This window comes from Perna viridis, chromosome 7 (genome assembly GCF_037379345.1).
Source record: "Perna viridis isolate PV_CMFRI_1.1 ecotype Kerala chromosome 7, ASM3737934v1, whole genome shotgun sequence".
In the NCBI taxonomy this organism is placed as follows: domain Eukaryota; kingdom Metazoa; phylum Mollusca; class Bivalvia; order Mytilida; family Mytilidae; genus Perna; species Perna viridis.
The window spans coordinates 1775648-1790756 of NC_142451.1; the positions used below are offsets into that span (position 1 = coordinate 1775648).

Genomic DNA, 15109 nt, shown 5'->3' on the forward strand with positions numbered 1-15109 from the left:
TATTACATGTAACATGTATGAACTGTACTATGTAATAAATGTAACATGTAATAACTGAACTATGAAATCAATGTAACATGAAATAGCTGTAACCTGTATACCTCTAGTCATCACACTGTTTCACTGATTCCTTATCATGACTTCCTCCTAACACCTAAAGGGCAAACTAAAGGGAACATTAAACACCAAAGGGTTACTGTTGCAGGGTTAAATCCAGATGTTTTTTGCTCTAATCTAGAAAACCTGTCTTTTCGCTTCCTAATGCCATATATCAGGAAGTATTTATATTGTTCTATTATCTTATAATTAGCATTCCTAAGAGATAAAACAATAAAAAGGTACATAAAACATTTGACCAATCAAATCAGCTGATTCAGTTTCCCTATTTAATCTTGGTGTTGATAAAACCTGGATCCAAGACTAGGAAATATGTAAAAATAATTCATCATTCATTTAAGTTAGTCATCATATAGAAGATGATACTCTAAAAAATCCTACATACAATGTATAGAAATCTTGCAATTAGTATAGAGTTGTCTTCTACAATCATCCACATAGCTTTCTTTTGACCATCTAAGACAATGCAATATATTTATATATCATATATTCAGAGTAAAATGTAATTTTTTTGATATGCATTATAGGTGTTTGTTTCAACTCTATATCGTCCACCCTAGATCGCATACCCTAAATCAAACCTCCAGACCTATATTGCATCCCTTCACAGAACATACTTGGAGTATGGTTAAAATATATGATATAATGAATATGACATGTTTAAATCCATATCACATGGGTTGATACAGCATGTGATACAGACCTTGACATGTACAGAAATGTATCAGAATATCTAATGTTAATAGGATTAAAGATACAGTATAAGTTTGTAGCAATGTACTTTTAAATATTCCCAGGATTCATAAAATTATTTGAGATGACTGACCCTTCTCAGACCACACCATAATCTTTAAAATCAAGGACACTGACCAAGCCTTGTGAAGATTAGGACAATGGTTAAGCTTTTATGATCATAAATTTGTCACAATAACCATGTCCAAATAGTGCAAGGGCCATCATTATAAATACAGACTAATTGAACAAATGATTCATGAAACCAGTCTGGGCCACATCTCTGACCATACATAACATCAAATTAACTAACAGTATAAAATTGACTTAACAAGCTATGATAGAGGTTTTAAAGGACATTATGACATCAATTGGATCAAACAATCAGAAAGGTTATAATCAGTTACTAATAATGTAAACATAGATATTTGTATACATTTCAATTAACATGAGGACATAGCTAACAAGTTTACAGCACCTAGATGATTGTGACAATTTATTGTTGACATGGAGAATTGTTTTGTTTGGGACCGTTGTACCTACAGTATCTGTTCTTTGTGTTTATGAGAGTAGTGGGTTATAACCCAATCATGTTTTTGGCCCGGTGTGCCTGGTATAAACTGGTAAACCTTACAGTACCAGTATTTTTTTTAAAAATTACCTCTACTTTACAAAAAAATTGAAAGACAGGGCCAGATTTTGTGATAATGGATTCTAATATACAAGAAAACATACACATGGCAATTTCAAGAGAACCTGCAGCATTTTACATGGTCAGTTTTTATGTGGAATGACTTTAACCTAAATAGCTACCAGAGAAAACATTTTTTTTTTTTTTTAAAGCAATCTGAATGAAGTTAAAAATTGATTTTTGTGTCTATAGATATTGAATTTCTGGACTAATTTTAGAGTGAAGCAGAACCATGCAATTAGTGACTTAGATTGCTTATCATGATTACACCAGCCTTCCATATAGACTTGAGACTAACGACAAGCTGATTTACCAACTATGTCTCTCATTAAAACTCCCTACGCTGATCCCTTCATTAATTATTCTCTATAAGTTTTAACGAATACATCCTTCAGCCAAGCCATCGTGCCTGAGGACACCAGAAAAAATAAATCTCTATCGTTACGTGATGATTTAATCAATAGTACTGCCATAATTATTCCAGTTTCCAGGTAATTGAGAGATTTAAGGTCCAAAACATTTTTTATAGAAAATCTATTTTCTTGGATTAAGTTCCGACGTCTTTTCCGTAAAAATCCACAATATATCATGTTTTTCTATTGATTCATAAACAATCACAGAGACGACTCCCAGAATTCACAATGAGAATTGTGTGATTATCCTGCCATAAAAATTCATGACTTTACACTTAAGTTCCAATAAAATCCTTCCAACCTAGAGCCATCAACCCTGCACTCCTAAATTTACAGCCATTTCACACTCTCTACAATCCTGAGTTTTTAGACAAATAGAAGTGAATTTACATGTAGACTAAGCGTACATTCTATAGTACTGAATGTAAGGACATGTATAACTGTACATATCTGCTGAAGTACTGGTTCATTCTCACTTTTGGGCCCTAACCAACAGGGTTTGTTATAAGACAAAGCAAAGAAACAGTAAGCAGAACTAGAGATTGTAACAGTTGGTCAATAAAATAGAAACCAAATATAATAGACCTTAAGCTGTAGAATGACCTATGCTGGTTGTCCAATGCATGACTGATGAGATACATGCAGGGGCATAGTGGACAACATCAGCCACATTATTAATAATCATTTGTGGTAAAAGCATGGTATAGCTGAAAGTTACATTAAATAAATATATATATTAAAAAAGGTTTTCGCACAGCCACCCTCTACTTGGCAAGTTGTATAGCTTGCCATACTAATACAAATTCAGCTAGGAGCTATAACACTAATACATTGCATTCACACATTCCGAAAATGGAATAAGTATCTTGTAGAAGTAGTTTGAAAGTATGGTTTTGAAGGGTAAGTGTACAATCTCATCACAAGGAGTAATGACAATTTGTCTACATTTGATATACAGCTTACTGTTTTTGTTAATATTTTGTCTCTTTGTGATTGATAAATTGTTCTTTTAGTTATGGCAAATTATCACTTTGCAATTACAAAGCTTTTCCATATAAACCTACTTGAAAGGCTTAAAAAGCTTGATCCACTTCAAGTCCCTTCCGTAAATGGGCTCATCATCAATTCAATAAGTAATAACTACCTAAGGAATCCTCTTACATGTACATAGAACACCTGTAATCATTACATGTAACATTTTAATTATCACCTCACACTCCCAACAGGTGTTTCTTAGCACCTGTCATCAGATTCTGGCATTTATAATCAATAACTGTATGATTGATAACAGATACTGGTGAGATACAATAAACTTGTGAAAAATCAAATTCCACCACTATAGTCAGTAGAGAATCAACATCTCATCCACATTTTAGATTCAGAAATTACTGAGAAAATATACAGTATGATTGCAATAGTTCAAACTTGCACTATGAAATGCTTGCCATAACTGAAGTTTGAAATAAAGAAGGAGGTGAATTCTAAAATGATAACAAAGTCAAAGTTGCTCCTTATTAACAAAGCCAAATAATACAGTTTAGAACAAAGGCCACATCAAGTTAATTTATAGATTCTCATCCACCAGCAACTAAAAAAATGGGGTGGGTGGGATGATTTTATTTTTTATTTTTCCAAGATTTGTAAAATCTTATTCCTGCTGACAAATTCTATAAAGAAATCCTGGATATGTGTACTTTCGGTCATGTTTGTTCCATACCAAGGCTTTATTTCTGTAATGTGACTAACAACGAAAACCACACAGATATTCCATTAACATACATCATGTTATTCTTGTTACTCTTTTTTTAACCAGAAGTCTATAGTATTGTGTTTAAGCAGAGTCCTGAGGGACAGGGACATAAAAGAAATCTAGACATTTGAACCAATATAAAAAATCCAAAAAAAAAAAAAAAATTCAGGTGGGCCCTTTTGAGCAGGGGCAGGCGGGGATGAGAATCTACAAATTAATTTGATGTAGCCAAACCCTTGTTCTGACTGGTTATTTTTGTTGGCAAAACAATATTTAATTGAATGGCCTAATTTCCATACTTTTAGACTTATAATTTCAAAAAAATGGGTTCAATCATTTTGCTTATTGATGAACAGCAATGTTTCAAATGAAAATTCATTCTTGATATAAGTTGGTATTGGTACACATTAAATCTCCCAAGTTTAAAATACATGTGTCTTTGATACAGTACAAGTATAATTTTGCTTTGTGATGGCAGACTTTCTTCAATACAGATATCTGACATGAACAATATAGACCTAATTATACTTAGCACATCTATCATAAGTGACTAATGACTTTGTTTGTCTAAAATCTTCTTCAGTTCTGACATGTTCATATCAAAAAAGATTTTAATAGTAAAATACTTAAAACATATTGATTTCAATAACAAAAACATATTTCATAAACAACGGAAGAATTAAGACCCCTTTAAAGATCATATACTGTAGATTTTATACTGGTTAACTAGTTCAGTTACTTTTAAAGTTTAGACCCAACACAAAAACTGCATTAAAATCTCATAAATATGTAAATCCCTACCACATCTGAGAAAACATTAATAGCTTAAAATCTTAAAGAGTGATTCTAAAAATATGGACAGACTTTACTGAGATAAGTCACATCAGAGGATTAGATTTCCTAAAAACAAACTGAAAAAATCCACTTTAACTACACAAGATTAATCTTTACAAATACATGTATATACTGTAATTACAATTACTAATAATTTTTAAAATTCAATTAATACAAGACTTTCAACAGAAAAAACCTACATATGTTTATCATTAAATACCAGAGAAGTGAGAAGATGTACTAAGCCTACTTAAGTGTTTCACCATAATAATGACCACTGAGGACTTCTACATGAGTAGTTAAGTTCCAACCAAGTAGCCTTAATCAGCCTCTTGATTGTGTAATCTTACATCACAAAAAATATCAAATAATAATATAAAAGGGATTACAGAAAATGTTGTATAATAAAAACTGAATTCTTAATCCTTGTTTATGTATTCATAAGGATGTTCCCAGGTACACCATGACAGTTGTGGAAAGGGATTAGGCCAAGAGAAATAAAATTGTCAACATTAAGGCCAAGGGAAATAACTCCTTTTTTTGGATGAATTATGGAATGAGAAATTTATTTGTATATTGTATGTTCATGTATTCATACTGACTGTATTGTAATAAGCAAACTATATTTAAAGGTAAATGTTATTTTCAACTGTTTTCTAAAACCTGAACCAATTTAGAAAAGAAAATTTGGCAATAAAAAATGCATAGAAAAGATTTTATTACTCAACTTGTTAAAAGAATAAATAAACTTCGATAATAACAACTTCTCAGTAACTCCTGCCAAAAATACCAATTTCCACATCAAGGCCACAGGCAGACAGATGCCAATACCCCAAAAAAAGCCTCAAAATTGTACCCCAGAGAAAGTATCAATTAGTTCAAAAAGTCTCAGCTGACACTGAAATAATCCCTCAAAGATAGGAAAAGCTGAAGTTTTCTCATTATTTTTGTACTGAGAATAACAGAGCAATGAGAATACCAAATTGGTAATTACATTCACATAAGTTAAGAAGATGTTTCCACTTGATAGGATGTTAAAGAAAATCTGTAGTGTATTAGAAAGAGTGTGAAGGTGAATATTAAGTCAAGATTTTCTTTCATTACAAGAAAATGAGAGTATGCTATTCATAAATCTCCTTTGTGTCAGAACTATACATAAATTGTTCCTTAGTGTGAAGCCTGGTTGTAAACGTGTGTACAGAAAAAGGCAGAAAAATGAAACTAACAGTAAAAATGATCATCTTAGTAGTTTTTTTTTTGTGTTGTAGTATATAGGAACTTTCTAATTTCTAATAAAACCTGGTATTTAATTTTTTTTGTGTTGTAGTATATAGGAACTTTCTAATTTCTAATAAAATCTGGTATTTATTTTTTTTCGTGTGGTTGTTTATGTTGTTTGTGAAGTCAAACAATTCTCTTTTTTCTCCAGCACAATGGAAAGGCTACAATATACTGGTATTCTGACTGAATCAAAGCAGGTTAATTTGCACGTCTATCTGAAAGTCTCACTAAAAATGGACATTATAAACTTGTTCTATTAGCAGCAGTAAATTGTGGGCAGGAATACAGAAACAAGAGTAACTAAATATCAACCAATTGCTCAGAGCAGGCAAATTACTTCTATCTTAGAAGCTTCAACAAATTAAACTTTGTAGTGTCTAAAACAAAAGCTACCGGTACACTAAAACCATGAACAAAGGAACTGTCCTTAAATGAGATCTGTACCTCCATACAAGCTGATAAGGCTGGAGATATGTGACAGTTTAGGATAATGTTACTGCCAGAAATAATCTTCAGAAAAAGCAGAAAAATCTTAGCAACCTCCTACAATTGGTACCAGAATTATGTAACATTGCATTTATCTTATTTAGGTGCAGTCAGTCTAAACTATACACACGAAACAAAGAAACAACATTATAGCTAAGCTTGAACACATGATTGCTGGAAGTCTTTTTTCTTGGGGGGAGTGGGAGGGGGGGTGGGGGTTGATGGGGGTTTAATACTAAGCCTTTTGTTATAAATCTGTTATGAAACAAGCAGCAACTGTAGCTTAGAACGTTCTGTTAAATATCATAAGTATGTGAATTACATTTTTAAAATTGTTTTATAAAAATCTATTCATTCTTTAATTCGCTTCAGAAAAATGAAGAAAAAACTTAAGAAGACTTTTAATTATAGTAACAGTTGAGCTTTACTTTTTCTCCAAGTTTGTTAGCCTTTTACTCCAATTAAAAGTCTGTCACAGACACAGACATTACCTTTTCACATGAGAATGATTTTATTGAATGGACCATATCTTTCACAGTTAAATTAATGGGTGTAGGAGGATAGAGCTTTGTCCTTGACCTAAATAGAAAAAAGTTATTGGATGGCCTATATCTCATAATAATAAAGTCAGATGAACCAACATCCGAAATACAGATATACATTTCACTACCAAAACCCAAATACATAAATACATTTAGGATCCTAAACATTTTCTAATGAAGTCGATTTCTAAACAGAATGTGTGTTCCTGACAAATGAAAACTAATTCAAACCACTTGACTTATTATTGTTTGTATTGTTATTAAAGGCAACACCCTCCAATGAAAATCTTGAGGCAATATGTCCTGCCAGAAATCCTCAGATATCAAACCATCACCTAATTTATCCACAATTAATTTACATTAATATTTTAGGATATTGAAAAGTTGAAAGTTCCCATGAGTGTGATTAAAATGGTCTCCAAGCCATTATCAGGTGTTTACTTTCCCCGGGGTTATATTTCACTTGATCAGGACAAGAAACAGAATATTTGTTAAAATAGTATTGAGAAGAGATTTGTAGAAGTCAATTTTTAAGATATATTGACAGCTTAACTACTCCAAAAATGACAACCTCATAACATATCATAAACTCTACATCTACTACAACATGTAGGTTAAAAGGGCATGGATCTACATGTATGTCAGCACCACAAGAGTGACACTGTAAGTTTATATGTTTGGGATAAAGTTTCAAGTGACACTAAAGAAGTAAAATAATTAAGAGAAATCCCCACTACATGTACTTCCTTTCTGACTACTTCAACTAGCCAATAATAATGTGGTAAGAATATACTGCACTCACAGCAGTAAAAAGAAAAGAATCAGCCATACTTGTTTTAAGTATCCACCACTCAAACATCATCTGGTACTACTAACATGTCAATGTACAATATACCATCTGTACCAACAATCATGTAAAAGTGAATAATACATGTATATGTACTTTCAGACATGTTTAGGTTTTGTAGCACCTTGTTACATTGGATAGAACCCTGGTATATAAAGACTGTAGTGACATCCCTTAACTTTAGTGATAAAGGTACAATTATGACCCAAGACATATTACGAGATTGAGGAATATACACAAACCTAGGTCTTGAACTACATACAAGACTTGTTAAGTACAAATCTTACATGTTACTTTCCTTTGCCTTAATACCCCAAGCTGGGTGACAGGACATGGGAAACCAGAGCTCTGCCAGCTAGTACTGCTTCACTTGGTAGTATTATATAAAATAAAAGATTTACTCATGAACCTAAACTCAGAAAAGGTGGAAGAAAATATATGCCAGTACAGGTTACATGTACATAATTAACCTACCATTTCTTAACACAAAAGGATATCTTTTTATAGTAAAATGAATGAAAAACAGATATAAAGTTGACATAAAGCTTTGACAACCGAACACCATCAATCAAAACATTGTCTTCATAACATCTGAACACTTTTAAGCTATACATCAAAGTCTGGGTCAAAATTGGACTTGCTTCTCAGTTTTTCTTGTTTTCATAAAACAGTATTTTAACACTAAAAGTATGTTATTTCAAAACACTGCAGGAGATATACCACCCAATAATGGCCATGGGGGTTTGTACTTTATTGAAGGTTCTTTATCATATCTCTTTTGCTATCATCTGTGATTTTAATGCTGATTTGATGACACTAAGAAATTCATCCGAGTTCAAATTTTCACAAGGATGTTTCAGAAAAAAAATGCTTCCAATAATGAGCATTAGAAATATAAAAAAAAGTCTGATAGCCATTCAGTTAATACCTGAAGATTTGGCATTAATTAGAAACTTTCAATACACCTAAATGTTTAAAGTACCAGTAGTACATTGGGTACTACATGTAGTTTATTATGGTATATTGACCATGGCATGGTATTACAATCTTTTATAACTCATTTAAAGAAGGATTATAATATGATTAGTCATATTTGAGATATTCTTTCCTTTTATAGTGGATCTACTATAGTCATGACCTAAGACACAATGTCAATGTTTGTTTGACATGAAACTTATCTCAAGGCCGAAGACATTTGGTAAAATTAGCTAAACCCTTATTTTATGTTGTCAACTGGTTCTTGTTATCAATATGAAAATATATTATTTCTCTAATTTGAAATTATTTTGCTTAAACTATAAATAAAGGTTTAAGAGAAATAAAATATATTCATTAGAATGTTTTGCAACCCAATTCAATACTTTTAGCAACAAAAAATATGTATAAAAATCAATTGAATTTAAAATAATTATAGTTTGCAAAATGCATACATTAAAGGGAGATAACTATGTAAATTCAACACATTTAAGATATCCATCAATATTTAAATAAAATTAGGAGATTGATAACATTTCAATAAAGGTATTGTATATCCGTAGAGATACATTTGATATTTAAATCACAGATATGAATCTTGATTTTTCACCACCTCCTTGCATTCAGGTGCAGTAAGGCAGTAAACAAACTCACACAAGGTGAAAATGTGTCCCTTCAAGCATGAAATGATACTGATCTGTTAAATATCTATTGATTTATATACCCAAGATGATTAAACAGATTTATATATTATATAATAATAACTTTTAATGAGGTGAATTTAAATACAAAGTATAGGCTTTTGATAATGATTCTAAATAGACTTGGATAAAATTTTAATGAAGATTAAAATCTATATAAATACTGAATAATGGACTGATTTTTTTAAAAAGAAGATTTATGCAAATATCATAACAGGACATCACTCGTCGGAACGAGAAATTCTTGTATAAATTCAAACTTAGTCAAATCCTTCATGAATAATCATAAGAACTAAGTCATTCTCATTACAACTTCCAAAATACTGAATAGAATTATCCAAAAGGAGTCAAGCATTTCTAATCTTAGGTACAGAAAGATTTTTATTTTAATCCTTACTTTAAAGGATATTGAATTTACAACACCATTTAGATTTACACCAATGAGTATTCAAATCATATGAGGATTGAGTTTTTTCTCTCCATTACATAACATGATCAACAGCTTGCTTTTGATCCATTGTCATGGTGAAATAGTATAATTGTGATGTTTAAGATACATGAAGTGTGAAACAGCTACATCACTTAAATTTACTTCAATATTTTTAAAGAGAAAAACAAATGTTAGAAATACATGGTTTTATTGTTTATACTATCACCCACATGTTACATATACATGTACATATATATTCATATTTCATGATGTTTGCCATAAAATTAACATCATCTGTCTAAACTTAATACCTACATGTATGTATAGAATTGAGATAAATAATGAGCTGACATCGCTTTTAATCACTTTTAACCATAATTGTATTATTTACACTAAAGCACTGTATCTCAATTCAATATCCTTACTTAAAAGTACTCCAACATCATTGCTATCATGATTTTACTTGCTTGTAAGGATATTTCCAAATTTTAACATGATAGCAACCAAGTTGAAGCCATACATTAAAGCAGTCTGGAAAAAAATAAAATTGACAATTCCATTTGGCATTAGTTCAGAGCAATTAAAATGATTGAACTTTATGCTATGCATTAAATCATACCAAAGATATTCCAGCACAAACACTACCATAAAACAGGAGAAAAATGCTCCAAATCTGATGACTGATTACTCTCTTTGTTCTACCTAATCAAAGCTGACATTGTAATCATCTATGTTGACATATATTTCTTTAGCAGGTAATTATGTAGGTATGATAAATGTTCTTTTCTAGGTGCTAAACTTTGTGTAATCTTCAGTATTTATGTACAATTGTGTATTGGAGTTGGGTTATTGTTACATTGTTGCTATTTGTGTTTTGACATTTACAATGTATTTGTTTGTAACTTTCTTCCAACATCTAATTATGTCACTATCAAAGAAAATTGTTTTCTTTTTTTTAAGCAACTTTTTTTTAAAGCACTGAGACCTGCATCAGTAATTTATGCATTTAATATTCAATTTTTTTTTAATCAGAACACTCTTAGAATAATCCATCTAAACTAATATCTAAGAAAACAATTTTCAATGCACAATGTCAAGAACCTTCTTAGCTAGCCTGATTGAGAATATTTTACATGTATTGTTTAAATTCACAAATTTTAGACAACAACAAATCACAGGCCAAGTAACTTGTTATTCAGATTAACTCCATTCACTCTCCATAAAAGATGTATGACTGTTCAGGGGATTTATTTTTCACAATAATCACCAACTGAGATACCCAAGGACTGCATTAAATCTTCACAAGTTTGTTGCTTACACACAACACAAGTTTTTACTTTTAATAATACTGAATAACAAAATAAGTACTCCACCTTTTGATGCAAATTTATTCCAACATTCAATATTGCAATTTTAACAATAAGATTCCAGAAATTCATTGTCATAGATAAGTGTCACTAAATATACATATTTTCTCCTCCTCTCCTGTGTTTTGAATCTCCGTTTATTGAAATCCAACATGTACGTACACTGCTCTACGGAAAAAAGCTCGGGGTTAGTAAGGTAAGGATGTAAGGATGTTTCCATGCTGAAGTCTTCATAGATATCTTCATGATGGTCGCGCACGATAAGGGTGGGATTAGGATTAAGACAGGTGAACAAAAATTAAGTTTGGGATCTGGGTAGGAAATGCGTATGTCGGATACAGATATTTTCTACGGGAAAATATCGGAGGAAAAGAGAATTGATTTTCCATTTACCGTGATTTTAATTAGAATAAAAGGTGTATACAGTACACACATGCATGGTAAACAGTTTCATGAAAAAAGCAACGTGTATATCTTAGCGATCTAAATACACCACTACTGCACGTGCGTTCATGGCAACGTGCGCGCATGATGAAAAATATATGAATGGAAAAATAAAAAGAAAAACATGTTAACAAAGTGAAAGGTAAAAAGCTAAAAGGAAAAGTGATGTAAACATACCTTTGGATAAACTAGCAAGGGATAGGCAGGTTTGGTTGACAGTAAATATAACACACAAGAATACACAGCCAGGGAAAGATGCAATTAGATGAGCAGTGCGGGAATATAATAATCATGTGTAGAGAGCCGATTTACGCTTACCGATAACTCCGCTCGATCAAAACATTGTGTTTTTGTAATTGCGATGATTTACAGTGTTATTCAAAACCGAAATAAATAATATAAAAGCAAATAAAAATATTGTTCTGCAGGAATTTAAGCATTTATATTCATTTTACATAATTCATTTAAACATGCGGACGAATATTTTACACTTTGACGTTTTAAGGTCATGACCGACAGGGGCCTGTCACATGATCAAGCAAATGGCAGCCCCCATGTTACAAAATATTTACATTTGATGGTGTATTTATTTTACGTGCGCGTAAGGATTTTAAGTCTCTAAGTGTATGCAATGTCACATTCAGATACTAAAAATACCTTGTATGAAAGAGACATTGAATTTCCTCAACTGAAAGGTACTATTTTTTTTCTTAAGCACATATCACATCTTATATAGGGATGTTCGTCAGGACCTTTCGACAAATATGGCATAAATCACAACACATTTCCATCTGACTACACACAAACATGTGTATCTATAAAAATTTTAAGGCACAGCATCCCCTAGATATGAAAAATTTGGGAACACATATGTAATTGAAAAAAAATCACTTGTTAATATGACATACATGTATAATAATATTCCCCCAAATAACAAATGGATCTCAACAATCCGGAAATGGATGAAAGGATTGGGATTTAGCTTCCTCATATTAAATACCCATGATATCAAAGAAATATATCAAATATTAAACAAAGAATATGATCAAGCTATTCAAAATCAATATAGCTGCTTAAGATAAACTCTGATTTTATAAAAGTTTATACAAATCAAATGGTAGACTTGCTTACATCAATGTAGCAAATTTAAACCTTTTTTAACAGATCCACTATTTGTAAATTTAGGATTAGTGCTCACTCTCTTGCAATTGAGAGGGGATGCTACCAAAATATCCCCAAAAGTAACCATATTTGCACTTCACAAATTGAAGATGAAGTGCATTTTTTTCATACACTGTCCACCTATAAAGTACCCAGACAAGTTCTCATCAACAAGATCAAATACAAAGACAAAAGTTTCTTTTCAATAACATAAAATAATATATCTTTAATATTAAACAGTAGCTGTTTGATTATTCTAAAAGCCATAATTGAACATATATTTAAATGTTTAGCCTTGTCAATTAAATAAAGTATTAGTTTAAGGCACCTCCACTTCAGATTTTCAATATGGTTATTGAACTGTTATTTTTTGTATATTTAGATTTGTGTATTGTGACATGACCATTTATTGTAAATGTGTTTGAATGAATAAATACTTGTATTTGTATTTGTAAAATGGTATCAAAAACTGACTTGACTTTAGCTGTTTTAATTTGATCAATTCTGCAGACATCACCTGGATGACTCTGTGTATTCTTGATTTTGGGATAAGGGGTGTACATTTGTCTGTAAATGTTGATCTAGATGGCATTCAGGATTGAATCATGAACTTGTTAAGGATCAAGTTGAGTTTAGTGCTTCATTAGAGTTTCAGATTCAGTGGCAGTTCCATGATTATGAGTCACCTTGTTAGGGTATAATGTTTCAGACTCAGTGGCAGATCCATGTTAATGAGTCATCTTGTTAGGGTATAATGTTTCAGACTCAGTGGCAGATCCATGTTAATGAGTCACCCTGTTAGAGTATAATGTTTCAGACTCAGTGGCAAATCCATGTTAATGAGTCACCTTTTTAGAGCATAATGTTTCAGACTCAGTGGCAGATACGTGTTAATGAGTCATCTATAATATTACCTTGTGAAAGCAAGATTTGTTTAACTACATTTCTTTCATTTTTTGCATTTTTCATTTTTGCTAAGGATTAACTGATGTCATATTATATGGTTTCCATCACACCAAGACCACTCAGTGTCTTAAATTTTTTCTTCCAAATTTGTGTATTTGTAATAATTTGATTTTTTTTAGAGGGGTTTCTTTGTCATTTTCCCAGAATTGCTTTATATGCTGGCAGTGTGCACAGACCATGTGTAACAATTAGTGGTTTAATGACAAAACACCTGTAATCAATCATCCAATCAAAATAAGAAAATGTAAAGGAAATAATTTTAGGAAGGTAGATATATGAGGCCATCATTAGATGTTCCCTAAGGGACCCATACTTAGGAAGAAGAATTCATATTTATATATGGTTCGGAATGTAATAGTTCTTTAGAAGCAAGGATTTCTAACAGATTGTTGAATGAGAAACCTGGCAGTTCCTATTATATGGATGGCACATGGTAAAATTTATCCAAATGAAGTAATGTTTATATCATATTTATGTCCAAAAGTACTAATATTTTTTTAAATTGTCAATGAATGCTCAAAAGATTTTGTTAAAGTTCCCCAAGAAATCAACCAAATTTTGCACCATATGAAAGTTTGTTTGTTTGTTTGTTGGGGTTTAACGCCTGAGCAGCAATATTTCAGCTATATTCAGGTGATGAACATGAAGTGGATGATAAAATGAACATGAAATGATGATGAAATGAAAAATGGGATGGGACACAAGGATAATAGGGTCGACAAATTTTGATTGCCACTGGAAATAGGGAGAGGTGGGTAAGGTCGGGCAATTTAGCCTCCTGTGGTGGAGCCCTATGGTTCCTACTCCGGGAGAATACCACAGTCAGGTTTTTTAACGTTTGAGGAACATGGCATCTTTTCCAACATGGTGCAATGCTATGGTTTGCAGTCAGGTTTTCCGTATTATAGCCTGACAACCCCAGCATGTAACACACTAGGGGTACCCCATTCCACCACCAGGGGCACACAACCCAGTTGTTCTGTGGGCAGAGCGCCCTAGCCTCCGGCTAAGGTTCTGAGCACTATTTAGTTGCCTTTTACGACAAGCTTAGCACTGCTGCAGGCCTATTTTTTTTACATCGGACCTGCACGGGGCCCAAATGAAAGAGTTATCTCCCTTTTTCAATGAATTTCAATGCTTTCTATGTAATTTATTTCTCTTTCACCATTGCAGTTAATCAAAAACCAACACTCAACTTTGTGAAAGGATGCATTTGTAATTTGAAATAGATGAAAATTTTCTGAAAATAAAATTTTTTATGTGCTACCACTGTCTGGTTTTTGTGGGGACACCCTCTTTTAAAAAGTCTACTATAGAAATCCGCAGTAAAAGTTGGTGTTTCTGTTCATTGTTGAGTTGTTATTTGCAAGCA

At 31.9% G+C, this 15109-nt stretch overlaps 2 protein-coding genes across 9 annotated transcripts in view; one reads left to right on the plus strand and one right to left on the minus strand.

Moving 5' to 3' along the window:
• The window catches only part of LOC148610906 (poly(rC)-binding protein 3-like), a 101164-nt gene extending 89243 nt beyond the window's left edge, over window positions 1–11921 (minus strand). For 2 of the 4 annotated variants that reach the window (XM_088590815.1, XM_088590806.1), the window contains exon 1: window positions 11173–11902. The gene's annotated coding sequence lies outside the window, so the exon portion shown is untranslated. Of the gene's footprint in view, window positions 1–11172 lie in introns of all 4 variants that reach the window. The other 2 variants (XM_088590807.1, XM_088590817.1) reach the window with 2 other exon arrangements.
• Window positions 11922–12124: 203 nt separating this feature from the next.
• The window catches only part of LOC148610908 (molybdenum cofactor sulfurase-like), a 40279-nt gene continuing 37294 nt past the window's right edge, over window positions 12125–15109 (plus strand). For all 5 annotated transcript variants that reach the window (XR_015924010.1, XR_015924011.1, XM_088590799.1 and 2 more), the window contains exon 1: window positions 12125–12305. Coding sequence is in view for 3 of the 5 variants with exons in the window: in XM_088590799.1 (XP_088446925.1) it covers window positions 12242–12305 (64 nt within the window). In the remaining 2 variants the exon portion in view is untranslated. The remainder of the gene's footprint in view (window positions 12306–15109) is intronic.